This window comes from Physella acuta, unplaced genomic scaffold, assembly GCF_028476545.2.
Source record: "Physella acuta isolate Inbredline_101_S28 unplaced genomic scaffold, ASM2847654v3 ptg000728l, whole genome shotgun sequence".
In the NCBI taxonomy this organism is placed as follows: Eukaryota; Metazoa; Mollusca; class Gastropoda; family Physidae; genus Physella; species Physella acuta.
The window spans coordinates 226,683-253,600 of record NW_026732246.1 but is presented as its reverse complement, the minus strand read 5'-3'; the positions used below and the strand labels follow the sequence as shown (position 1 = coordinate 253,600).

At 39.2% G+C, this 26,918-nt stretch overlaps 2 protein-coding genes across 6 annotated transcripts in view; one reads left to right on the top strand and one right to left on the bottom strand.

Moving 5' to 3' along the window:
- Positions 1-7,388, bottom strand: part of LOC131950027 (uncharacterized) — an 18,231-nt gene extending 10,843 nt beyond the window's left edge. For both annotated transcript variants that reach the window (XM_059312040.1, XM_059312037.1), the window contains exon 1: positions 7,257-7,388. The gene's annotated coding sequence lies outside the window, so the exon portion shown is untranslated. The remainder of the gene's footprint in view (positions 1-7,256) is intronic.
- Positions 3,286-26,918, top strand: LOC131950026 (unconventional myosin-XIX). Of its 4 annotated transcripts, none has more exons than XM_059312031.1 (27): positions 3,286-3,422; positions 10,500-10,610; positions 11,636-11,743; positions 12,871-12,973; positions 13,382-13,524; positions 13,790-13,903; positions 14,613-14,677; positions 14,798-14,871; positions 15,537-15,606; positions 15,760-15,862; positions 16,150-16,249; positions 16,403-16,485; positions 17,059-17,143; positions 17,289-17,309; positions 19,119-19,305; positions 19,520-19,587; positions 20,076-20,197; positions 20,783-20,893; positions 20,998-21,177; positions 21,393-21,545; positions 21,751-21,929; positions 22,593-22,810; positions 22,902-23,026; positions 23,241-23,718; positions 24,575-24,705; positions 25,465-25,704; positions 25,935-26,918. In XM_059312031.1, exons 1-27 carry the CDS (start codon positions 3,414-3,416, stop codon positions 26,097-26,099), a joined length of 3,546 nt encoding a protein of 1,181 aa, XP_059168014.1. In that variant the 5' UTR covers positions 3,286-3,413; the 3' UTR covers positions 26,100-26,918. The 4 variants fall into 4 exon arrangements, with proteins under 4 accessions (XP_059168014.1, XP_059168015.1, XP_059168016.1 ...); XM_059312033.1 differs by lacking the exon at positions 3,286-3,422 and adding an exon at positions 9,329-9,528; XM_059312034.1 differs by lacking the exon at positions 3,286-3,422 and adding an exon at positions 9,716-9,930.

Genomic DNA, 26,918 nt, shown 5'->3' with positions numbered 1-26,918 from the left:
GTTGCTAAAGTTGATGTTAGACATGTACTATACAAGTTGATTTTGTCCATGTGCTAAAGTTGATGTTAGCCATGTGCTATTAAAGTTGATGTTAGACATGTGCTATTAAAATTGATGTTAGCCATATGCTATTAAAGTCTATGTTAGCCATGTGTTATTAAATTAATGTTAGACATGTGCTATTAAAATTGATGTTAGCCATGTGCTATTTAACTTGATGTTAGACATGTGCTATTAAAGTTGATGTTAGACATGTGCTATTAACTTGATGATAGACATGTACTATTAAAGTTGATGTTAGACATGTGCTATTAAAATTGATGTTAGCCATGTGCTATTAAAGTTGATATTAGCCATGTGCTATTAAAGTGACCATATACACGGCTATTGATTTATAACAATACTTTCTAAGAGAACATATAGCCTACTAGATCTACATGATATCCTAACAAGAAGTATCCCGTAACATGCAAGCAGATAATCCTTGACACTCTCTGGATCTTTGATACACACACACACGCAATGTATGTGGAGTCCAACTATGCTGTAAACCAGAATGTATTTGACAAAATCTACTCACACAGGAACACACCCACAACTGAGCACACCACTTCAACGTGTGAACCCCACGCCACTTATGTAGGTACGACTGTTGCCCTGTCACTTCATCGTTGTGTGTCACCATTTCAAATCGTCGTGTGTCACCATTTCAAAACTTTCACAAGTCCATCACGACAAGAGAGGGTTTCCGTTCCCCCTCATGGCGGTTGTTTTATTGGTTGACATCCCAATATGGTCATCTACCACCTCATTAATTAAATCATCTACCCCAACTAGGTCATCTACCAACTCATTAATTAAATTATCTACCCAATTGATAATCTACAACCTCATTAATTAAATCATCTACCCAATTGATAATCTACTACCTCATTAATTAAATCATTTACCCAACTAGGTCATCTAACTCACCCATTAATTAAATCATCTACCCAACTAGGTCATCTACCACCTCATTAATTAAATCATCTACCCAATTGATAATCTACTACTTCATTAATTAAATCATCTACCCAATTGATAATCTACCACCTCAGTAATTAAATCATCTACCCAACTAGGTCATCTACCAACTCATTAATTAAATCATCTACCCAATCGCTAATCTCCCAACTCATTAATTAAATCATCTACCCAATCGCTAATCTCCCAACTCATTAATTAAATCATCTACCCAATCGCTAATCTCCCAACTCATTAATTAAACCATCTACCCAACTAGGTCATCTACCACCTTATTAATTAAATCATCTACCCAATTGATAATCTACCACATCATTAATTAAATCATCTACCCAATTGATAATCTACCACATCATTAATTAAATCATCTACCCAATTGATAATCTACTACCTCATTAATTAAATCATCTACCCAATTGATAGTCTACTACCTCATTAATTAAATCATCTACCCAACTAGGTCGTCTCCAACACACGCCAACAGGCTTACAAACATTTCAACAACACTGAAGCCTAAGCATGCAAATATGATAAACTTTTTCAATAATCATAACTAGGCAACTTTTTTAAAATAATATTTTTGGGGTAGATAATCTAATAAAACACTCTACTATCTAATATCATATAAGTTACTTCCCTTTTTGACAAAATCCTAATCAAAGATTATCATGTAGGTGTGTAGTGTTTGAAATTCCGTCACAGTCATAAGTTCTACAGCCGGTGTATTACAAATTTGTAATAGTGGTTGTAGCAATGTGTAAGATACATGTTTGTTTTGTTTATTAACTTGTTCTCCTTTCAAACAAAATTTCTTTCAGGCATCTTTTCGGTTGGGGGATGGGGAGGGGAGGAGGAGGACTAAGTTATGGAATATAGCCAGGCGATAAATAGCCTAGGCCAATAGATCGATTCCTTTGTTTAAAACTTAAAAACCAGTGGCGTCACAAGGCGGGGGAGGGGTGAGGTTCGGCGGTGACACCAATTTAAAAGTCTGACACCACGACGAAAAAATCGTAAGATTTACTGTGAAAACAACGTTTTATCTATATGAAAGAACTGAAGAATAATAAAAAGTAGGGGGAGGGTGTAGACAACAATCGGAAAATGCACAATTGTTGAGGGGGGGGGAGACACCATTACCTCACCAGGCAGTGGCGGAACTAGAAAAAACGGGCCACCCCGCAAAACAAATTTCTGGGCCCCCCCTATATATATATATATATATATATATATATATATATATTTAACTATAATGTCATGAAAAATATATACATAGGAAAGTCAAAGGCTTGGGTGTAACTTTTTTGTTAATGAAACTTTATATTAAGAGCTAGTTTTTTTTTTTTTTTTTTTTTTAATATTTAGAGCTAGCTTACTCAATATGTTTGCTGTAATGCTAGCTACTCTCTAGTATTAGCCCGTCAAAAGAATATAAAGCGTGAAAGCTTTGTATGTGTAATGGTTTCTCGTGTTATGTTTATTTATTTTTTTTTTGTATTTATATTATTAGTTTTAAACGTATTTCCTTTTTGTGCTATGTCAATCTTTAGTATGTATTTAAAAAAAATAATAATTAAGAGAAGTAATTGCTTTTTAATTTATTTAGTACCAATATATTAAAAGGAGCTAATGAGCATCCATATTTAACTATTTAAAAAAGGGAAATAAGTCATGGAAGTGTTTTGAACGTTTGCCTATCTTTCACACTACAGCTCAGACATATAGGCCCTATATTTTTTTACGCAACAGCATGTGTTAGCTACTGTATAACATCACTACTGTAGCAGATCTGTTTGTTATTTACAAAAGGTTTTACCGTCAGGTCAAAAATGCAAGAAATTTATTTTTTTAACTATAAAAAATTTATTATGGTCGGCTACGGGCCCCTAAATGGCGTGGGCCACCCCGCAATGCGGGGTCTGGCGGCACTGTAGTTCCGCCCCTGTCACCAGGTGACACCCGACATGACCTAATATGACACCACTTTTTAAAACAATAGATTTTCATTTGTGTTTTAACATTTTAAAAATCGGGCTTGATAACGAGCTGACTGATGTTTTGTTGTTTGTAGATTTAGTATCTAAGTTTATCTAAGTCAATAAAATTTAAATAATTTAATTTAAATAGGCTCGGTCGATTACCTCTTTGACTTAGGCCCTATGTTATGAGTATGACCAAGGCACACTTAATTTTTAATTTCCTCCGATTTATTTGATTGGTTAGACCCCGGCCTATCAAAAAATTAAAAACAACAACAAGCCGTCTGCCAATGGCGGCTGGTATGAATTTTATGAATGTTTGACTTTCAAGTTTTTAAAGTAGACTGAACACCAAATGACATTTCAAACGTATTGTTAACTCTTTAAATAGTAAACAATATCCAAATTACAATGCATGGGGTAAGCACATAATCTGTACCTACTGTAGGCCTATTTATTTTTTCAAAAATAACATTCCGGCAGTTCGTACTCCGGTAATCTATCGTTTTAGGTACGTAAAATCGGCCGCAACTAGTAATGTGAAAAACAGGTGACTCCTTACATTTTAATAATTATTTCACATTTTGATGAGGATTTATGTTTTGAAAAATACAAAAATGTTTCCTTGTTTCATTTATGTACCTGTTTTTAAACAATTGAATTAAAACTTTTCAGTAATAAATGAACACCAGCGATGTTTCCAACAGATGCAACCACGCTCATTTACTATAGCAGCCATCTTGTTTAAGTTTTATTTTTATAGACATATAGCGCGAGATTCAGGCGGAAGTCACTCTATTTTACAAATGGCTGCTGTTTATATAGCAAATCTTGCTTGCAGACACAGCTGTTTAAAGTTAATTTCTGGCCTATATTGATATATTTAGCCATTGATTTAGGTTTATTATTCATTTATCTATAATATTTGACACAAACATATCACAATATACTTCTATTACAGCCTTGACAATGAGGTAACGTTTTCGTACATTAATAGCCGCGGGCGATTTTACGTACCCAAAACGATAGATTACCCGTACTCCTACTGGCCGTGCGTACACTACAGTGCCGTATAGGCGCAGTGCCAAACAGTAGTGCACACATGAGTAGTCAGAGTAGAAGTGAAAATATATAAAATAAGAGAAAAAAGTAAAAGGGCTGACTTATCAACTTTTTTTCTCCTTTTTTTATTAGTCCAGGGTAGGGTCGGCGTGGTCGCATCGGTAATGCCGGTAATGCTCATGGTTGCTAAACCAAAAAGAGTAAAGACTAAAAACTAAAAAGTTTAACTTAAAGACTTAAAGTCTCCAGTTCGAACCCTCAGGCTGTTAGTTACCCTCAGGCCTCAGGCAAAATCAAACAACTGCTGCCATGTAGATCTAGTTTGTTGTTGGTTAGGCAAAGGCTATGGAAGCAAATCCAAAAAGAAAAGCAGGCTGAAATTGGAGTCAATGGCGCCTAACCAGTTGACAGGTCAGGTAGATCTATAGTTTAGAATTAGATCTCGCCGCTAGGTAGATCTAGATCCCTTCCAACACTAAAATGAAGAACGAAGAAGAAGACTATAGATTCTTTGGTGAAATCATGATATAGACTCTAGCATCGGATATTATTCCGGAATTGCACAGCAGTAAAAAAAACCAGTGAAACCATGGCGTAGTCTGTCAAGCCATTCCGGAAACCACAGAAAATACTGTAAACCATCATTTATTTGCCACCAGATTATTTTTAATTTAATACAAAATGTTCCAAATGTGCATAGATTGGTTTTAGTTGCATTTTAAATAGTTTTCTGCTAATTATTTTGTGTATGTGCTAATTATTGCTGCTATTTAACATTGTTCTAGTTCTTCTTACAACGTTTAACTTTAGTAAATCTAATTGTCTTATTTTACTAGTTGTTGCAAATCTGCAAGCTTTTTTCTGTGTTTCTTAAAAAAACATTAATTACTACACTCGACTTAATTCATAATATTTAGATTTAGTCAAGATCTAGAAATTAGAATCATTCATAATTCTAGTTCTACTTCATAGATTTAACTACTTTATTAACTAGGCTAACTGTTTAGGCCCTAATAAATATTAGCTAATCTAGGTCCAGAAATCTAGATCTAAAACATTTTTTTTTTAAATATTAAATTAGATAGAATGAAATTTTTGTTAACAAAAATTTGAAAAACAAAGTTTAGAGTATAGTCTATTCCCAGTGGTAACTGCTTTCAATACATTTAGGCCTAATGAATGCTATGATAGATATGTAGGCCTAAGGGATAAGTTGTGTGGTTGAGTGAAGCAGTGGGTGGCTGTGCTGTATGTCGTGGGTCCATCAAGTGCATTAACTTAGTAATGTGTCAGGCATTCATTTTAAATTCACAACTTTTATTTATATTGCTGTTATAAAATGTTTAGGGTCTACTTTTTACTTTCCTAAATATTTTATCATTTGTGATATGATTGCGGGCATATTTGCAGCAAGACAAAGATGCGTCTTCTTGATTTTCGGGGGGGGGGGGGGGGGGATTGTGAAAATTGCGGTTGAAACAAATGATACTGTTAAAAAATTATTAAAACAGACATGCTATTTCAGATTCACCTCATTTTTATTCTTTGTGAATTTTAAAATAGTAATTGACAGTTGAATAGCATTGTTAACTTCAAAATATATGCATAATTACTTATTAAAAAATTACTAATAACCTAAGCCCAGATTAATTACTTTAAATTAGAGTGCATAAGTTATTGATTATTTACATTGCAGATTGGAACATAAGCTCAACATTTTATTTTGGATAAAAAACATAACACAATAAAAATATCAGTGCTCTCTTAAACTAAACTATGATTCTATAGGCTACCTCATTCCCCATCAGTTCACGATAAATGCTTTTGGTAAGATACTATTTCCAGTTGTATTTTACTATGAAATGATAGCCACCAAGGAATAGCCTTATTGGGGCTAGAATTAAGATTTCTATAGTCTGGTAGGTTATAAATGTATACAACTCTAACACTTATATTGTATAGTAGTCACTTAAAAGGTGGGAGGTAAAATAATTTTTTTATAAGTATGATGTCTGATTTGGACAACCTCCTAAATTGTAATCATAATCTAATGTATTGTAGTCACACAGCATCATCTATGCAGGTGAAAATACTTCTTAAGTCAAATCCTAACTTTATGCTAAGTGAAATTATTTGCTGTTTTATTTTTAAGTTTTAAAAAATCCCAAACTATGTGCCATTATAAAATTTGGTTTAATTCTCCTCAAAGTACGTTATATACACAAATTATTTTAAAGTAAAAACACTGTGAATGAATCTATAATAATAGTTTCGCTGTCACTCTATCTTGGTTGAATGACAATTTATAGATATTGGAAGTTGTTAAAATAGACACCCTAGCGTTACTGGGTGATTGAACCATTTTCCACACCCTATATAGCAGGAAGTGTTCTGACAACCCCTTCTACTTTATAAAATCTGTTAGCTGCAGCAAATAGCTAGTCACTGGCTATAGAAAATGGTGTATTTTGTTTGATGTAAGTGTAACTTGTGAACACGTGTACCCATCTGTGTTATCTACTTTAACGTGTGTCTCAAGTACTCTTGAACCTATGGCCTTGTTTGTAGTTAATTATGCTTTTTGGTCTGATCTTTAGTGCAGATATGTTTGTACCCATTAGTGCTCAATTTCATGTGATGTGTTGTCTGCTTGTGACGTTGTACCTCATCTGTGTTTGTGACATAGAACCATGATGTGTGTGCTTGTGACGTAGTACTATTTGTTTGTGACATAGAACCATAATATGACGAAGTACCAACATGTGTTTGTGAAATAGTTGTAAGTCATGTGTGTTCGTGTGTGTGTTTGTGACGTTGTACGTCAGGTGTGTTTGTGACGTAGTACCGTCGTGTGTGTTATTAATTCAGTGCTGCCGTGTGTTCCAGCCTATACAAAATACATGTTAATTTGTTAGGATTTCGGAAGTTAATTTCTGTATATTTTCCATTTTTGGACGTCTGTATCAAGAGGCCAGCCAACATGGATTACTCATGGCATGTGGTGCAGCACTAACCTCCCCCCCCCCCTTACAGCAATAATAGACTCTTCCTCGTGTCTTAGATCCTGTGGTGCTATACGAGTTTCACGTGATGCTGATTTGTATTTCCTGTTTAAGGGCCTTTATGTATCAGACACTTGCCGTGTACGTGTGTGCATATGACAACTGTTTGTATACCAAGTTATTGACTTACGTGTAGCGCACGTTCTGTCTGACACAAAGTCCTCTCTCCAAGGTTGAATTGGCCATACACTCGTGTACGTGTGAACTCGAGATCCGAGACATCGAGCTTTTGGTACTAGTTGATGTGTTAGCCAAGAGGACATAACGGCACCCCATAGATTTAAATATAGCAACTTCTTAAAAGGAGAGGTGTCAAGACAGGGTGAAATTATCCTGTTGGTCGGGAGTTGAATCATCCAGACATAAGTCTACAACACGCTGGGAGATGGGGGGACATGGGTTTTTATATACATCTACTGGGGAGGGGTGGAGAATAACCAGTGTTTCTTCCAGACTTTTTTCTCCGGGGGGGGGGCACTTGAAATTTTCGGGGGGGGGGGGGGCGGTAGACTTTCTTCGGGGGGGCGGACACTGTTAAAAATATATATTTTCTATATAAATTATATAAATTTCGTTCGGGGGGGCGGTAAAAAATTTTCGGGGGGGCTTAGCCCCCCCGAAGAGATGCCTGGAAGAAACTCTGAGAATAACGGTTTTATGTACATCGACTGGGGGAGGGGTGGAGAATAACGGTTTTATGTACATCGACTGGGGGAGGGGTGGAGAATAACGGTTTTATGTACATCGACTGGGGGAGGGGAGGAGAATAACGGTTTTATGTACATCGACTGGGGGAGGGGTGGAGAATAACGGTTTTATGTACATCGACTGGGGGAGGGGAGGAGAATAACGGTTTTATGTACATCGACTGGGGGAGGGGTGGAGAATAACGGTTTTATGTACATCGACTGGGGGAGGGGTGGAGAATAACGGTTTTATGTACATCGACTGGGGGAGGGGTGGAGAATAACGGTTTTATGTACATCGACTGGGGGAGGGGAGGAGAATAACGGTTTTATGTACATCGACTGGGGGAGGGGAGGAGAATAACGGTTTTATGTACATCGACTGGGGGAGGGGTGGAGAATAACGGGTATTATTTATATCCATCTGGGGGAGGGGAGGAGAATAACGGTTTTATGTACATCGACTGGGGGAGGGGTGGAGAATAACGGTTTTATGTACATCGACTGGGGGAGGGGTGGAGAATAACGGTTTTATGTACATCGACTGGGGGAGGGGAGGAGAATAACGGTTTTATGTACATCGACTGGGGGAGGGGTGGAGAATAACGGGTATTATTTATATCCATCTGGGGGAGGGGAGGAGAATAACGGTTTTATGTACATCGACTGGGGAGGGGTGGAGAATAACTGGTTTTTGTGTGTACCAGCTGTTAAAGGAGGGCGCGTAGAGTCAAATGTTTGGGTACCTGCAATGAGTGTACGGGGGGGGGGTCGAATAATTTTTCTTACCTACTCTTCATGTACTGAGGCGTGAGATTCCACGTGTCTATTCATCTGTATCCAAGTTCTGAGGGCCACTTGCTTGTGGCGGGTATTGTTGGCTGGTGAGAAGATAAAGTGGGGGGGGGGGGTGAGAACCAACCAAAGAACTTACTACACACAAGAGGAAATTCATGTTATATGTCTAAACTATGCATATTCCTTAAAGTTCTTTTTTTTTACTTATCAAAAAATACAATAGGTATTTCGCCCTGAGATCTTTTGTCTTGATATATTTGGTCCTAACACCCATACATTTTACAGTAGCCCTATTTCACACGGCATTATAGGGGCATGTAATCAGCAAGCTCTATACGCCGCTGTGTTCATACACAGAGATTACCTACACAAATTCAGTACCACTTTTTTTTTGTCAACTAGTAATTCTGTTAGTAAGTTGTAGTAATAGATCTAGTATTTTATTTTTCCTAACCAGTTTGCCAACTATTATGAAGGGCAGCCTACAACCACCGGTGGCAAGCGTTCCGCTCTAGTAACTGTTTGTGTTACATTCTTTCAATTCCAATACCGACTTGATTTCTCGCCACCATCGATCTTGGATTGTTCCTCTTTCTGTCCGCAATTGTTGAACAAGCGGTCCATAGAGTACCTTCCCATAATTTGTGTGTATACATATGAGGACTGCGTGCCCTTGCAAGAGGTTAAAGATAACATTACGTTGGGCGTGACAGAGGGGAGGTAACCAGACGCGTGAAAGGGGGGTAATGTGGCTATGTGCCGCTTGTCACGTCTGTTTGGGTACCAGTACCAACAGTTTGTTGTCATCTCTCATCTGGTCTACCTGCCCTGTGTTTCTAGAGAACAACTTTGTCACAAGCCTAGTGTGACCAAGTGTTTTTCTTGACGGTCTATTGTGCTGGCTATTTCGTCCTACCGGTAATGTACACACGCTTGACACTCGCGTTTGTTTATGTGTTTCACGTAGCAGTGTTTCTCTCGCTGGCCGAGTTACGTCACCCATTGCTTAGATAATTACACTGAAAGTAAAAATACATTGTTTTTTAATGGGAAATTTCAATGTGATTACAGCCGCTATTTATAGATCTTATTGGTGTGTAATGTCTTGTATCAACTGCCGCACATTAAAGTTTAAGGTGAAGGGGGTTCGAATGACGGGTTTTTCATCTAATAGTTACACTTCGTTGTGTATTTTGTGAGAATTACCAGGATTGTGTTTTCTCTAGTCTTATGTCTGTTTACATTCTTCATACTGTAAAACCCCTCCTAATTTGACTGGATGTATGATTCTGCAGGGGTATTACAATTTCGTTTTTAAAGGTAATTTAGTTCCTTTTTAAGCTAGTGTAGTACACTTTTTCTTTGTTATTTTTCAAGTATATTATGTCGTGATGTTATAACATTGTTTGTTTAGATAAACTATAACACCAGGAGAGGTGGGGGTGACTGTGTTATAATGTGATGTTATAACATTGTTTGTTTAGATAAACTATAACAGGAGAGGTGGGGGTGACTGTGTTATAATGTGATGTTATAACATTGTTTGTTTAGATAAACTATAACACCAGGAGAGGTGGGGGTGACTGTGTTATAATGTGATGTTTATAACATTGTTTGTTTAGATAAACTATAACATCAGGAGAGGTGGGGGTGACTGTGTTATAATGTGATGTTATAACATTGTTTGTTTAGATAAACTATAACAGGAGAGGTGGGGGTGACTGTTATAATGTGATGTTATAACATTGTTTGTTTAGATAAACTATAACACCAGGAGAGGTGGGGGTGACTGTTATATTGTGATGTTATAACATTGTTTAGATAAACTATAACACCAGGAGAGGTGGGGGTGACTGTTATAATGTGATGTTATAACATTGTTTGTTTAGATAAACTATAACACCAGGAGAGGTGGGGGTGACTGTGTGACTGAGAGGAAAGCTATGGCAGCGCTGCCTGCTGGGGTCATTGACCTGAAGACAGAAAGAAAGCTAACACAGGTTTGAATTTAATATGTTACAGATATTTAATGCTGATGTAAACATTGTGACTGTTCTCTAAGACATTAAATGATATGAACATTGTGACTGTTCTCTAAGACATTAAGTGCTGATATAAACATTGTGACTGTTCTCTAAGACATTAAGTGTTGATGTAAACATTGTGACTGTTGTCTAAGACATTAAGTGCTGATGTAAACATTGTGACTGTTCTCTAAGACATTAAGTGCTGATATAAACATTGTGACTGTTCTCTAAGACATTAAATGATGTAAACATTTTGACTGCTCTCTAAGACATTAAGTGCTGATGTAAACATTGTGACAGTTCTCTAAGACATTAAGTGCTGATGTAAACATTGTGACTGTTCTCTAAGACATTAAGTGCTGATGTAAACATTGTGACTGTTCTCTAAGACATTAAGTGTTGATGTAAACATTGTGACTGTTCTCTAAGACATTAAGTGTTGATGTAAACATTGTGACTGTTCTCTAAGACATTAAGTGCTGATGTAAACATTGTGACTGTTCTCTAAGACATTAAGTGCTGATATAAACATTGTGACTGTTCTCTAAGACATTAAGTGCTGATATAAACATTGTGACTGTTCTCTAAGACATTAAGTGCTGATATAAACATTGTGACTGTTCTCTAAGACATTAAGTGTTGATATAAACATTGTGACAGTTCTCTAAGACATTAAGTGCTGATATAAACATTGTGACTGTTCTCTAAGACATTAAGTGCTGATATAAACATTGTGACTGTTCTCTAAGACATTAAGTGCTGATATAAACATTGTGACAGTTCTCTAAGACATTAAGTGCTGATATAAACATTGTGACTGTTCTCTAAGACATTAAGTGCTGATATAAACATTGTGACTGTTCTCTAAGACATTAAGTGCTGATATAAACATTGTGACTGTTCTCTAAGACATTAAGTGCTGATATAAACATTGTGACTGTTCTCTAAGACATTAAGTGTTGATGTAAACACTGTGTCTATCCTCCAATGTGCTGCAGGGCCAGCCAGTGTATGTGAGAAGTGTGAAGCAAGCCTGGATTCCTGCTGTTGTTGTAGACCACACTGAGAAAAACTTGACTGTCACAGTCCAGTACGATGACTACACTGTAAGAGTTGTAGAAAGTTTAAAACAACCCACTGCCACACCCACAAACCTCAACAACCCACTGCCACACCCACATACCTCAACAACCCACTGCCACACCCACAAACCTAAACAACCCACTGCCACACCCACAAACCTCAACAACCCACTGCCACACCCACATACCTCAACAACCCACTGCCACACCCACATACCTCAACAACCCACTGCCACACCCACAAACCTAAACAACCCACTGCCACACCCACAAACCTAAACAACCCACTGCCACAAACCTAAACAACCCACTGCCACACCCACAAACCTAAACAACCCACTGCCACACCCACAAACCTCAACAACCCACTGCCACACCCACATACCTCAACAACCCACTGCCACACCCACAAACCTAAACAACCCACTGCCACACCCACATACCTCAACAACCCACTGCCACACCCACAAACCTCAACAACTCTCTGCCACACCCACAAACCTAAACAACCCACTGCCACATCCACAAACCTCAACAACCCACTGCCACACCCACAAACTTAAACAACCCACTGCCACACCCACATACCTCAACAACCCACTGCCACACCCACATACCTCAACAACCCACTGCCACACCCACATACCTCAACAACCCACTGCCACACCCACAAACCTAAACAACCCACTGCCACACCCACAAACCTAAACAACCCACTGCCACACCAACAAACCTCAACAACCCACTGCCACACCAACAAACCTAAACAACCCACTGCCACACCCACAAACCTCAACAACCCACTGCCACACCCACATACCTCAACAACCCACTGCCACACCCACAAACCTAAACAACCCACTGCCACACCCACAAACCTAAACAACCCACTGCCACACCAACAAACCTCAACAACCCACTGCCACACCAACAAACCTAAACAACCCACTGCCACACCCACAAACCTCAACAACCCACTGCCACACCCACATACCTCAACAACCCACTGCCACACCCACAAACCTAAACAACCCACTGCCACACCCACATACCTCAACAACCCACTGCCACACCCACAAACCTAAACAACCCACTGCCACATCCACAAACCTAAACAACTCACCTCTAACAAGCTTGATATTGACCACCAGGTTGAGACCAAAAAGACACAAGATGTTGTCCTTAGATCTGAAGAAATGGATTTCCTCACCTGTTTGAGTTTGACTGACCTTAACCCCATCAATGAAGCTACAGGTATGTGTGGTCTGTGCTGTTGACCATGGCTGTCTCTGTTGTCAGAGTCTGACTGGGTCAACTGTTGCTTGTCCTTGGACTATTGGAAATCAGTGTCAAACACAAACCTGACTGTCCCTCCACATAACACAAACCTGACTGTCCCTCCACATAACACAAACCTGACTGTCCCTCTAAATAACACAAACCTGACTGTCCCTCCACATAACAAACCTGACTGTCCCTCCACATAACCAACCTGACTGTCCCTCCACATAACAAACCTGACTGTCCCTCAACATAATAAACCTGACTGTCCCTCCACATAACACAAACCTGACTGTCCCTCCACATAACAAACCTGACTGTCCCTCCACATAATAAACCTGACTGTCCCTCCACATAACAAACCTGACTGTCCCTCCACAGTGTTAGACTGCCTTGAAGAACGCTACACCCATGATATCTACTACACATCAGCTGGCACCACCATTGTTGCTGTCAACCCTTTCAAAGACGTCCCACAGCTCTACCACATACATACAATATATGATTATCACAACTCTCATCAGGTATTTTACTTCTTTGTTTACTTGTTCTCAAAGGTATATTTCTCTAATTGCACTACATATTTGGGTAAATGGTTCATAAAATATCAAACTACATTTAAAAACTTGTGGTCAGACAAGGGAGGTAAGTAATCTGTTAATAAAATATCAAACTACATTTAAAAACTTGTGGTCAGACAAGGGAGAAACACGGCAAGCTGGAGAATATTTAAATATAAGGGATTTAAGTTTGAGCATGAACTGAATGTGTTGAAATGTAAACTTTCAGACCAAAGATCCACATATCTACATCATAGCAGAGAAAGCTTACACACAAATGGTCAGAGAGCAGGGCAAAGTCAACCAGAGTATCATTGTCAGTGGAGAGAGTGGGGCTGGGAAGGTGAGTCTGTTGTCTGGGGGCCTGGGAAGGTGAGTCTGTTGTCTGGGGCTAGCCACATTTGTACACTCACTCAATGTCTGTTGTCTGGGGCTAGTCACATTTGTACACTCACTCAATGTCTGTTGTCTGGGGCTAGTCACATTTGTACACTCACTCAATGTCTGTTGTCTGGGGCTAGTCACATTTGTACACTCACTCAATGTCTGTTGTCTGGGGCTAGTCACATTTGTACACTCACTCAATGTCTGTTGTCTGGGGCTAGTCACATTTGTACACTCACTCAATGTCTGTTGTCTGGGGCTAGTCACATTTGTACACTCACTCAATGTCTGTTGTCTGGGGCTAGTCACATTTGTACACTCACTCAATGTCTGTTGTCTGAGGCTAGCCACATTTGTACACTCACTCAATGTCTGTTGTCTGGGGCTAGTCACATTTGTACACTCACTCAATGTCTGTTGTCTGGGGCTAGCCACATTTGTACACTCAATGTCTGTTGTCTGGGGCTAGTCACATTTGTACACTCACTCAATGTCTGTTGTCTGGGGCTAGTCACATTTGTACACTCACTCAATGTCTGTTGTCTGGGGCTAGTCACATTTGTACACTCACTCAATGTCTGTTGTCTGGGGCTAGTCACATTTGTACACTCACTCAATGTCTGTTGTCTGGGGCTATATGACTGGAAAAAAATATTTCTATTTAACAGACTGTATCTGCCAAACATTTGCTGCGGTACCTAACAATAATCTCAAGCCCTGAAAATGAAATAAAGTAAGTCCTTAAAGTTTTCTATTTCTCTGCACCAGCCCTTTTTTTTTATAAAAACACATTAGTGTAAAGAAGAGATATAAGAGACATGAATATAGACCTGACTAATCCTTGTCTCTACAGCTTAGAGCGCTCTATACCTGGCAGTGTGATTGAACAGCAAGTCCTAGACTCAAACCCCATCCTAGAGGCTTTTGGTAATTATGTTCTAACTTTGGTGTTATCTGTGTGTGTTAGTGGGTTTCCAGAAAAACTGTGCAGCAGAAAACTGTGCAAACAGAAACTAATGACGCTAATACACTTTAATTTTCTCATATTTCATGGAAAAGTGTTTTATATAAGCTGCAGTGTGCATGTAGTCACTCTTTGTTAATGATTATAAAAGCTTGATTTAAGAAAACAAAATTGCATGTACAGTTTTCCATTGCACATCATTCCGGTTACCATGTTAGAGGTATGGTCACTACTGCAGTGGTCACTACTGCAGTGGTCAATGATTGTGTGTGTGTTAGGGATGTGGTCACTACTGTAGTGGTCAATGATTGTGTGTTAGGGATGTGGTCACTACTGCAGTGGTCAATGATTGTGTGTGTGTTAGGGATGTGGTCACTACTGCAGTGGTCAATGATTGTGTGTTAGGGATGTGGTCACTACTGCAGTGGTCAATGATTGTGTGTTAGGGATGTGGTCACTACTGCAGTGGTCAATGATTGTGTGTGTTAGGGATGTGGTCACTACTGCAGTGGTCAATGATTGTGTGTTAGGGATGTGGTCACTACTGCAGTGGTCAATGATTGTGTGTGTTAGGGATGTGGTCACTACAACAGTGGTCACTTATCATAAAATTACTTTGTGATTTCAGGCAATGCAGCAACACCAAGAAATGGAAATAGTTCAAGATTTGGAAAGTTTATACAGCTGCAGTTCCACCGGTCAGTTTCAATTTCTATTTTTTTAATTTTGCTTTAAGTTTATGTTAGCAAAGTATCAAGGCACTATTTCCTTAATAATGTTAAGTTCCTGGTATTTTGATGTATTTTCTGACAACTTTTGCCTTAATAAAGTATCTGGATACATTAATCTAGGAATGGCCATATTGTGGGAGGACTTATACAGACTTACCTCCTGGAGAAGACTCGTGTGGTGCATCAAGGGTCAGCTGAGAACAATTTTCACATATTTTATCAGGTATATACCTTTGGTACTCATATACTGGGTCATTGTTTATATCTTCTTGTGTTTTATTCATTTAAAAAAAACAATGTATCAGTTGCCGTCTTGACATAATCAGTTGTCTAGTGTGAACGTTGAAATGTTGAGAGACATATACTTTGATAATGTATATTTAAATTTGATTTCATAATGTCAAGGGATATATATACTTTGATAATGTATGTTTAAACTTGATTTCATAATGTCATGGGGTATATATATACTTTGATAATGTATGTTTAAACCTGGTTTCATATTTACAGCTGTTGAGTCTAAAAAACCTTCAGGCAATACCCCAATGGTTGGAAGAGGTCAGGTCAGAGGTCATGAACTCTGGATTGAATTGTATCATAGCACAACAAGGTATTTCCCCATCACAATTTGCCTTTGTTTTTCTATTATGCTTAAAATCACATTAAAGTTGTACTTAATTTTATACATATATTACTAAAGAATAATTATTTGTCCATAGCTGAAAGATTGAAACTTTATGTCAATGGTTTCTTTTGTCTCTAGCTGATTCGCTGACAATATTACAAACAGTGGATGCAATGACAAACATAGGTGTGTTACCTAACAATCAAGTCTCAATGTTTAAGGTACATGTTAGTCTATTCTCTCACTTGACTTGTAGAACTACCTGCTCTTGCATGTCTCTATCTGCCTTTAACTTTTTTAAATGTCATTCCTCTAAAGCCATGATAAAACACTGCAATATTTTGCATTATATTATAGATTTTAGATAGTCTTGTGTTTTTAAATAGTTCCTGCAGACAAGGTCTACCCATGTCCAGATTCTTTTAGCCATACTACACTTGTCTAACCTAATGTTGTCTACCCATGTCCAGATTCTTTTAGCCATACTACACTTGTCTAACCTGATGTTGTCTACCCATGTCCAGATTCTTTAAGCCATGCTACACGTGTCTAACCTGATGTTGTCTACCCATGTCCAGATTCTTTTAGCCATACTACACTTGTCTAACCTAATGTTGTCTACCCATGTCCAGATTCTTTTAGCCATGCTACACTTGTCTAACCTGATGTTGTCTACCCATGTCCAGATTCTTTTAGCCATACTCCACTTGTCTAACCTAATGTTGTCTACCCATGTCCAGATTCTTTTAGCCATACTCCACTTGTCTAACCTGATGTTGTCTACCCATGTCCAGATTCTTTTAGCCATACTACACTTGTCTAACCTGAGGTTTAAATCTGCCAGAGATGGAGAGGCCAGCTCCTTGTCTGATGATGAAGGTACAGTCCCATCACATTTTTATAGTATGGTCACATATACATAGCAAGTTTACACCAGTTTTAAGTGCTCAGTTGCTTATTATAGTCAAGTACAATTAAATTATTTTGTTGTAGTAAAATAAACTTGTATTTTATTTCACAACAGCATTCAACAAAGCATATATTGGTATCTTACATATTTATTTTCACATGTTTTGTTGTCTATTTATTTCCAATTTTATTTGTTTCACAAGTTCCTGTTGTCTCTATGATTTCCAAATTATTTTTTTTTATTGAGCTTTTAAAGTGTTTGAATTGAAATAATCTTTGAAGTTTCTTTGAATCAGCATTCAAACATCTTAACCAGTAAACCAAATATCCAAATATTGGCCCACAAAGTGTGTTCTTAAATAATTGTACACATTTTCTGTTTAAAGACCTGGAAATGTATTTAAACAATCTTAACAAAAGGGTGGTATATTTTTCTTTAGAAAACTGCTAATGACTGTCAGTCTCAACAGTACTGAAGCTGTTCTTGTGTCCCCACAGTACTGAAGCTGTTCTTGTGTCCCCACAGTACTGAAGCTGTTCTTGTGTCCCCACAGTACTGAAGCTGTTCTTGTGTCCCCACAGTACTGAAGCTGTTCTTGTGCCCCCACAGTACTGAAGCTGTTCTTGTGCCCCCACAGTACTGAAGCTGTTCTTGTGTCCCCACAGTACTGAAGCTGTTCTTGTGTCCCCACAGTACTGAAGCTGTTCCCCACAGTACTGAAGCTGTTCTTGTGTCCCCACAGTACTGAAGCTGTTCTTGTGTCCCCACAGTACTGAAGCTGTTCCCCACAGTACTGAAGCTGTTCTTGTGTCCCCACAGTACTGAAGCTGTTCCCCACAGTACTGAAGCTGTTCCCCACAGTACTGAAGCTGTTCTTGTGTCCCCACAGTACTGAAGCTGTTCTTGTGTCCCCACAGTACTGAAGCTGTTCTTGTATCCCCACAGTACTGAAGCTGTTCTTGTTTCCCCACAGTACTGAAGCTGTTCTTGTGTCCCCACAGTACTAAAGCTGTTCTTGTGTCCCCACAGTACTGAAGCTGTTCTTGTGTCCCCACAGTACTAAAGCTGTTCTTGTGTCCCCACAGTACTGAAGCTGTTCTTGTGTCCCCACAGTACTGAAGCTGTTCTTGTGTCCCCACAGTACTGAAGCTGTTCCCCACAGTACTGAAGCTGTTCTTGTGTCCCCACAGTACTGAAGCTGTTCTTGTGTCCCCACAGTACTAAAGCTGTTCTTGTGTCCCCACAGTACTGAAGCTGTTCTTGTGTCCCCACAGTACTGAAGCTGTTCCCCACAGTACTGAAGCTGTTCTTGTGTCCCCACAGTACTGAAGCTGTTCTTGTGTCCCCACAGTACTAAAGCTGTTCTTGTGTCCCCACAGTACTGAAGCTGTTCTTGTGTCCCCACAGTACTGAAGCTGTTCCCCACAGTACTGAAGCTGTTCCCCACAGTACTAAAGCTGTTCTTGTGTCCCCACAGTACTGAAGCTGTTCTTGTGTCCCCAAAGTACTGAAGCTGTTCTTGTGTCCCCACACTACTGAAGCTGTTCTTGTGTCCCCACAGTACTGAAGCTGTTCTTGTGTCCCCACAGTACTGAAGCTGTTCTTGTATCCCCACAGTACTGAAGCTGTTCTTGTGTCCCCACAGTACTGAAGCTGTTCTTGTGTCCCCACAGTACTGAAGCTGTTCTTGTGTCCCCACAGTACTGAAGCTGTTCTTGTGTCCCCACAGTATTGAAGCTGTTCTTGTGCCCCCACAGTACTGAAGCTGTTCTTGTGTCCCCACAGTACTGAAGCTGTTCCCCACAGTACTGAAGCTGTTCTTGTGTCCCCACAGTACTGAAGCTGTTCTTGTGTCCCCACAGTACTGAAGCTGTTCTTGTGTCCCCACAGTACTGAAGCTGTTCTTGTGTCCCCACAGTACTGAAGCTGTTCTTGTGTCCCCAGTGAGCCAGACTTGTAAAGATGAATGTGCTCGCCTGCTTGGCATCTCCTCCTTAGACCTGCACCAGGCTCTGCTGAACCGCAACATCTCCAGTGGACCAAGATCTCGTCTCTCTGTCGTGGTCAAGCCAGTCACAGTGTCTGAGGCCCAGAGTCGTAGAGACAGTTTGTCTATGCTGTTGTATGCCAGGTATGTGTTTAGGCTGAATCAGTGATGATGTGTTCAGATTTCATTACAAAAAGAATCATGTTTGTTGTATTTGCCAGTCCAAAACACACATTTTTTTTTATAACTTACTGATGCCCTGGACAATCTCACCTCAATACCACTGGCCAGAGATATTAAATAGACAGGTTTTAAAAAGCATTAGTCAACAACTTTATGGTCATGTTGTTTGTTTCAGATTGTTTGACTGGCTTGTATGTTTTATAAACCATCAGATCAAGTCTTCAAGTTTTCACCATGTTATCAGTAAGTTACAATGTTGTCACTCTAGCTGTCTGTGTGCTCACCATGTTATCAGTAAGTTACAGTGTTGTCACACTCTGTATGCTCACCATGTTATCAGTAAGTTACAGTGTTGTCACTCTAGCTGTCTGTATGCTCACCATGTTATCAGTAAGTTACAGTGTTGTCACACTCTGTATGCTCACCATGTTATCAGTAAGTTACAATGTTGTCACTGTCTGTGTGCTCACCATGTTATCAGTAAGTTACAATGTTGTCACTCTCTGTATGCTCACCATGTTATCAGTAAGTTACAATGTTGTCACTGTCTGTATGCTCACCATGTTATCAGTAAATTACAATGTTGTCACTCTAGCTGTCTGTATGCTCACCATACTGTCAATAAGTTACCGTGTTGTCACTCTAGCGGTCTGTGTGCTCATGTAGACACCCCCATCCATGGGTGTAATGTGTCGTTATTTAGTCTTCTAACACATGGCTTTGCTTATCAGATCTGTTGGACATCTATGGGTTTGAGACATTTGAACTCAACAGCCTGGAACAGCTGTGTATCAACTATGCTAATGAGAGGCTACAACAGCATTACATTGTCCATTTTCTACGTGATCTGCAGGTACTGTCATCACACACAGACACGCACATCACACACAGCATCACATTGTCCACTTTCTGTGTTATCTGCAGGTACTGTCATCACACACACCACACAAAGACACCACACATCACACACACACAGCATCACATTGTCCACTTCCTGCATGATCTGCAGGCACTGTCATCACACACACACACACACAGCTCACACTATAGACAATATAAGTAAATAGAATGTTGTTCACTTTAAAATATTAGTCTCTAATGCTTGTTAATCTACATTCATTACACAGCAAATAATTATAACATTTCACATCTTGGTATTTAGTAGACAAAGTTGCTGTAGAACCGACACACACTTATAGATCATTTACACAATATCAAAGAATACGTCCGTCTTTTACTATATCTAGCCCCCAACTAACTTCACTACTGCGTCTTACGTCATCAGTACATTGTCGCGTCACGCGCACGGCACACTCACGCCACAAATATTTTATTGAACACGCACACAATACCGTCAAGTTGGCACTGTCCTCAGTAACCTCTACTAGTCTAGTCTAATTCCATATATCTATACTATGACACTCTCCTTTTATCCCAGGCTGAGTATGAGGCTGAGAACATTCCCTGGACAAGTGTGGCCTACAAAGACAACAAGGTTTGTGTGGAGACACTGGATGGTCCTACAGGAGTCTTTGGTGTACTCAATGAGGTGACTAAACAGTTGCTCAACTACTCTAGCTCTAAATGTTTGTTGGTAGAGTAGAAGGTAGTCAGGTGAAATAACAGGTGATTCATGTCAAAACTCTCCTCTAGGAGGTTGTGTTAAACCGGCCGTCTGATGACTGCTCACTGTGTGGGAGGATCATCAAAGCTGGCAGTTCTCATGGTGTTGTCTGGAAACCTGGTGCGGGAACTTATGAGACAAAGTTTTTGGTGCGCCACTATGCAGGGGACGTTCTTTACACTGTGCAAGATGCTGTGAAAAAAAATAAGGTAGGATAAGAAATTACTCTCAGAAGCATTGAGCTTATCAAGAATAAAATGTTCTCATATCTTTTTACTTTATTTTATAACTTTCAAGGTAGTTTATTTTTTCTTCATGTTATGTCACTCAATGTATCACTTTAAATTTGTACCACTTAAACTAATCCACTAGTAAATTATGTAATGATTGAAGTGCTTTCCCCTGTTATTGAACTATTGTGCAGGACAACATCCCAGCTGAATTGATTTTACTGATGGAAACAAGCAGCAACAGTTTCATATTAAATCTTTTCTCTGAGGACCAGTTCTCTCATACAGAGCAATCTCTTACACCAACCAAAACAAAGAAGAAGATTTCTGTCCTCACCAAATTCAAGGTTTCATTTTATCTGACAATTAAAGTATTTTTAAGTTTTAGCATGATTAAATCTTGGTCTTAATAAAAATGTAGTTAATGAAAGTTCAGCATTGACATCCTTATTCTGTAAGGCTTAGACCAGTTAGTGTTATAATTACCTTTTTTTTTTGTCCCAACCCATCATTGTCCCCCACCCTCCACTTGATCTCTATCTGCACCCCCAGAGTTCCCTGGACAGTCTGATGACCAGTCTCAACAGTTCGAACGCTCACTTTATCCGCTGCATCAAGCCCAACACAAGCAACAAGGCTGACCATTTTGACCGGCCGTATGCCCTGCAGCAGCTGCGAGCTTGTGGGACTCTGGAGACTGTGGACATTTGTCACCTCGGTTACCCTGCAAGGTCACTCCCCCATTTTGTCAATTTATTGGTTACCTTGGTAACAGCACAGCTTTGTTTGGGTGGTGACAGTGCTATGGGGTTGGTCTATAATTGAACAATGTGCTTGGGACACAGGGCTGATAACTTAGTGTATTGCTCAAGTCTGATGGAACTTAATTCAAACAACTTTGATTTTAAACTTGCTTTCATGTTTTGTTTTTATCTTGTTAAAACCAAACATTTGAACAGATTGTATAAACATTGACGTGTGTACAGGATGACATACAAACATTTGAACTGATTGTATAAACATTGACGTGTGTACAGGATGACATACAAACATTTGAACTGATTGTATAAACATTGACGTGTGTACAGGATGACATACAAACATTTGAACTGATTGTATAAACATTGACGTGTGTACAGGATGACATACAAACATTTGAACTGATTGTATAAACATTGACGTGTGTACAGGATGACATACAAACATTTGAACTGATTGTATAAACATTGACGTGTGTACAGGATGACATACAAACATTTGAACTGATTGTATAAACATTGATGTGTGTACAGGATGACATACAAACATTTGAACTGATTGTATAAACATTGACCTGTGTACAGGATGACATACAAACATTTGAACTGATTGTATAAACATTGACCTGTGTACAGGATGACGTACCAGGACTTTGTCCAGCGCTATGGGTTCCTGGTCAAGTTGGCTGGCTCTGTGCCTGGCCTGTACAGACAACACTGTGACAGGAATTTCTCCAACCAAGCTGAGGGGGAGGACAAGGAAAACATAGACACCTTATCAGACAAGGTGGATGCAAAGTTTGTCCATGTGGAACACCTGCACCACACACCACGCAAGAGACTAAGAAGATCTGGTAGTTACCCTGTTGCTGAAATAACTCTTAGGATGGTAGATTGTGCATGCTATTGAAAGACTTAAGTAACAAGTTGTGTATCTTGTCACAGGCACATACACAGAGCATCCCCACAGAATGTGTGCACTTGTCTTAATGTCTGTCTACCCAAAGCAAGACTTGAGAGATTGCCACTTACAATTTGGAAAGAACAAAATTTTCCTCACTAACAAACAGGTTGGTATTTTCTACATGTATAAATACCTGTGGTATAGCTTTAAATCACCTCAAGAATAAATTGAGTTTGCTGCAATATTTACTACTGCACCAATGTTACTTAAAGTGGGCGCACCATTGAAATCTGATGAACTAGTATTTTGGGTATTTTGACAGTCTCAATGTTCAAGTAGCCAATGAAAAAATGTTAATGAATGTAAATTTCTGCTTTTAGATGGACCATCTTGAGCACACAAGGGCAAGTGCTCTTAGTTTCTTGATGGCTAAAGCTCAAGCTTTATGGCGATGTTACCTGCAGAGAAAAATGTATCTGCAACTAAGGTTTGCCACAGTCAAGATTCAGGCCATATGGAGAACACACCTGGAAGTGATTCGGTTAAAGCTGGTCAAAAGTGCAGTGGTCAAGATTCAGACTGTGTGGAGGACACACAGGGAAGTAAATAAATTGCGACAGGTAATAAGTGCAGTGGTCAAGATTCAGAGTGTGTGGAGGACACACAGGGAAGTAAATAAATTGCGACAGGTAAAAAGTGCAGTGGTCAAGATTCAAACTGTGTGGAGGACACACATGCAGGTGAAGAGGTTCCGCGTGCTAAAGCAAAGTGTAAGGACGATTGAAAAAGCTTGGAGAGTGTACAGATTACACAAGGCTGTGAGATCAGTGGCTAATTCATCCTGCATCATCAAAAGATGTAAGTCATTGGTTTTTCTTGACTATCTAGTGCTGGGCTGCCTGCCTGAATGATTTCTTCTTTGTTCTTAATTGTAAATTTAGAAGGGATTTCTTCAAGCACACAGGACATGACAGAGTTGATGAGAATCCTTCCATCATTATTGTTGATATGGATCAAAAACATGTTTTTTATATTTTGCAATCAAAGCGACGGTAAAAATAAAAAAATACTTAAGCCTCAAAATAATTCAGAAATTTATTATATTTAGAATTAATATTATAGAAGTTCAAATAATTTTGAGACTATTCTCAGTTGTGTCCATAAAGTTTGAACTTGCGATCTTCCAGTTTAGCAACAATGAAATTTACTGGCCTGACCATGCTGACCCCTTAACACCCATCATATGGTGTTTTCTTTGTGTTGAAACAGTTTATACATTTGTTTTAATAAAATTCCAGTGGGAAAAAGTTTGGGACCCAAGGGCATCATTATAGAAAATGAAGGCTTTTGTTATTAAAAACATTTCTTTTGATGGTAGGCAGCCCTGTTAGTGTGTTACCTTGTTCTCAGACAGCCTAGTCCAGTGTGTTTAACAATATTTTGTTCCATGTCGAGACCTAAGAGAATGGCCATACATTGTTTAGAAACATAGTGATTATATGATAGTTTAGAAACACTGATTATAGGATAGTTTAGAAACATAGTGATTATAGGATAGTTTAGAAACATAGTGATTATAGGATAGTTTAGAAACATAGTGATTATATGATAGTTTAGAAACATAGTGATTATATGATAGCTTAGAAACATAGTGATTATATGATAGTTTAGAAACAGTGATTATATAAGTAAGACAAGATTTGTTCTCCTATAGCTTTAAGGAAGTGGGTGAATAAGAGAAGGTTGATAAAGACACAACAGGGCCATGAGTTGTCTGACCTGGTGAAGATGGAGGTAACCTCTGAGAATCTCTCATGGACACCTGGGCTGGACTTCAATGGTCAAGTAAGTCTTCTCTAAGGGATGTCTATGGTCCAGTTAGGACTGTCTCTGTAGGTAAATCAATCATTTATCTGTGGGGGGCAGTCAATGGTTAAAGTATATATGTTCTACATGGGTGGGGGTGCACTGTCTGAAAGAAACATTGTACTCATGTGTGAAATAATGCTGGTAACCTTGATGTGAGTTCAGGACAATAAGGGAGTAGGGCTGGAGACATCACAACACTACTGGACTGATATGTCTGATAATATTTCTTCCACTCTCATGTTTCTTTCTGTGGCTAGTGTTTTTTATCTGTGGCTGGAGTTTGTCTTGTATCTGTGACTGGAGCTTGTCTTGTATCTGTGGCTGGAGTTTGTCTTGTATCTGTGGCTGGAGTTTGTCTTGTATCTGTGACTGGAGCTTGTCTTGTATCTGTGACTGGAGTTTGTCTTGTATCTGTGGCTGGAGTTTGTCTTGTTTCTGTGGCTGGAGTTTGTCTTGTATCTGTGACTGGAGTTTGTCTTGTTTCTGTGGCTGGAGTTTGTCTTGTATCTGTGACTGGAGTTTGTCTTGTATCTGTGGCTAGAGTTTTTTATCTGTGACTGGAGTTTGTCTTGTATCTGTGACTGGAGCTTGTCTTGTATCTGTGACTGGAGTTTGTCTTGTATCTGTGGCTGGAGTTTGTCTTGTTTCTGTGACTGGAGTTTGTCTTGTATCTGTGACTGGAGTTTGTGTGCCATATTTCTGTAGTTCTAGAAAGAGTTTATTTTCCTCTGTCAGCATGAGGATGTGCTGCCTGAGAGTGGGGACATGACAGACAACAGGAGGCAGGTGCTGTCTGACGAAGAGGTGCAGGATGATGAGAGCATCTGTTCGGATGACTCAGGGGTCATCAAAGATGACTTCCAGTCCCTGTCTGGTGACCCTCTTGTTGAAGTCCCATCTAAGAAGTTGAGAGTCCAGCTTAGGGCTGACCTTAGGATGGGGGACGGAATCATCACGTGTCGTCAGCTAACCAGAGTAAGTTTTAGATGACTGTTTACAGTTCAGTCATTAAGTCACAGCCATCGTTTTAGATGAACGTTTACAGTTCAGTCATTAAGTCACAGCCATTGTTTTAGATGAACGTTTACAGTTCAGTCATTAAGTCACAGCCATTGTTTTAGATGACTGTTTACAGTTCAGTCATTAAGTCTCTCCTCCCCCAACCCACCATCACCTTTTTACTGAACTTATTTCAACTTTTACAGCCTGGATTCAAATTCATCACCCGTAGAAGTGTGCTCCAGTATGGCCACTACGCCCACCACTACCAGCTCCCTCATGGCCTGCCTGATGTTTTCACAGATCTCACAGGGCTGGACTGCCCCTGTACCACATACCCTAAAGTACCACTGGACCTAACTGCCCATTAGTGATACCACAACTGTCCCTGTACCACATACCCTAAAGTACCACTGGACCTAACTGCCCATTAGTGATACCACATTACATTTACATTTTTTTAATGGAGCAGCCCTGTCCCTCAACCAAACATTTGACCAGCTTATACTAATGACAATTCTACTGGACTTGTCTCATTTACTTAATGAAATATGCATTGGGTGGTTTAGCCCTGGTAAAAATGTTGTGATTTTACAGTGACATAATATACAAACTTAAAAGTTTCTCTATGCAAGGCACTTTTTCACCTTGCCTTTTGCCACTATTCTGTGTGTAATTGACTCAGTAAATATATGTATGTACTTACTAAAAGCCCAGTGTACGTCCCACAGCTGTGGTGATGTACGTCCCACAGCTGTGATAATGTAGAAGGACCTACAGAAGTCCACACTGTAGCCTGTACAAAATGTGATGAAGAGATCTGGATGTAAACTAGCTGTACATTACCTCCCCTGTATATAACCTGGTGCTATATAATGTCTACCTGTGTGTTGACATCCAAGTGTGTGTGTGTTGATCTATTTATCACTTGCTGTATGTTATACCAGAGACTTAGTTAATCAGATGGTTGTGACATTGCTGATCTCCCTTACCATCACATTCCATTTAAGACATCACAACTTGGCTAACTATTCTTCCTTTTACACTTACAAAACAAGGAAATATCATTGTCTCATAGATTTGTATGTATGTATACATGTGTAATATATATTATATACACACCTGTAAATACTGTTGAAAAAAGAAAGGAGTTTTTATTTATAAAAATACAAGTGATATACTACATCGTA

Coding starts and splice junctions, on each gene's coding strand:
- LOC131950026 (XM_059312031.1), top strand. Junction 14,678..14,797: donor AGCCCTGAAAATGAAATAAA/GTAAGTCCTTAA, acceptor TTGTCTCTACAG/CTTAGAGCGCTCTATACCTG. Junction 25,705..25,934: donor CGTGTCGTCAGCTAACCAGA/GTAAGTTTTAGA, acceptor CAACTTTTACAG/CCTGGATTCAAATTCATCAC.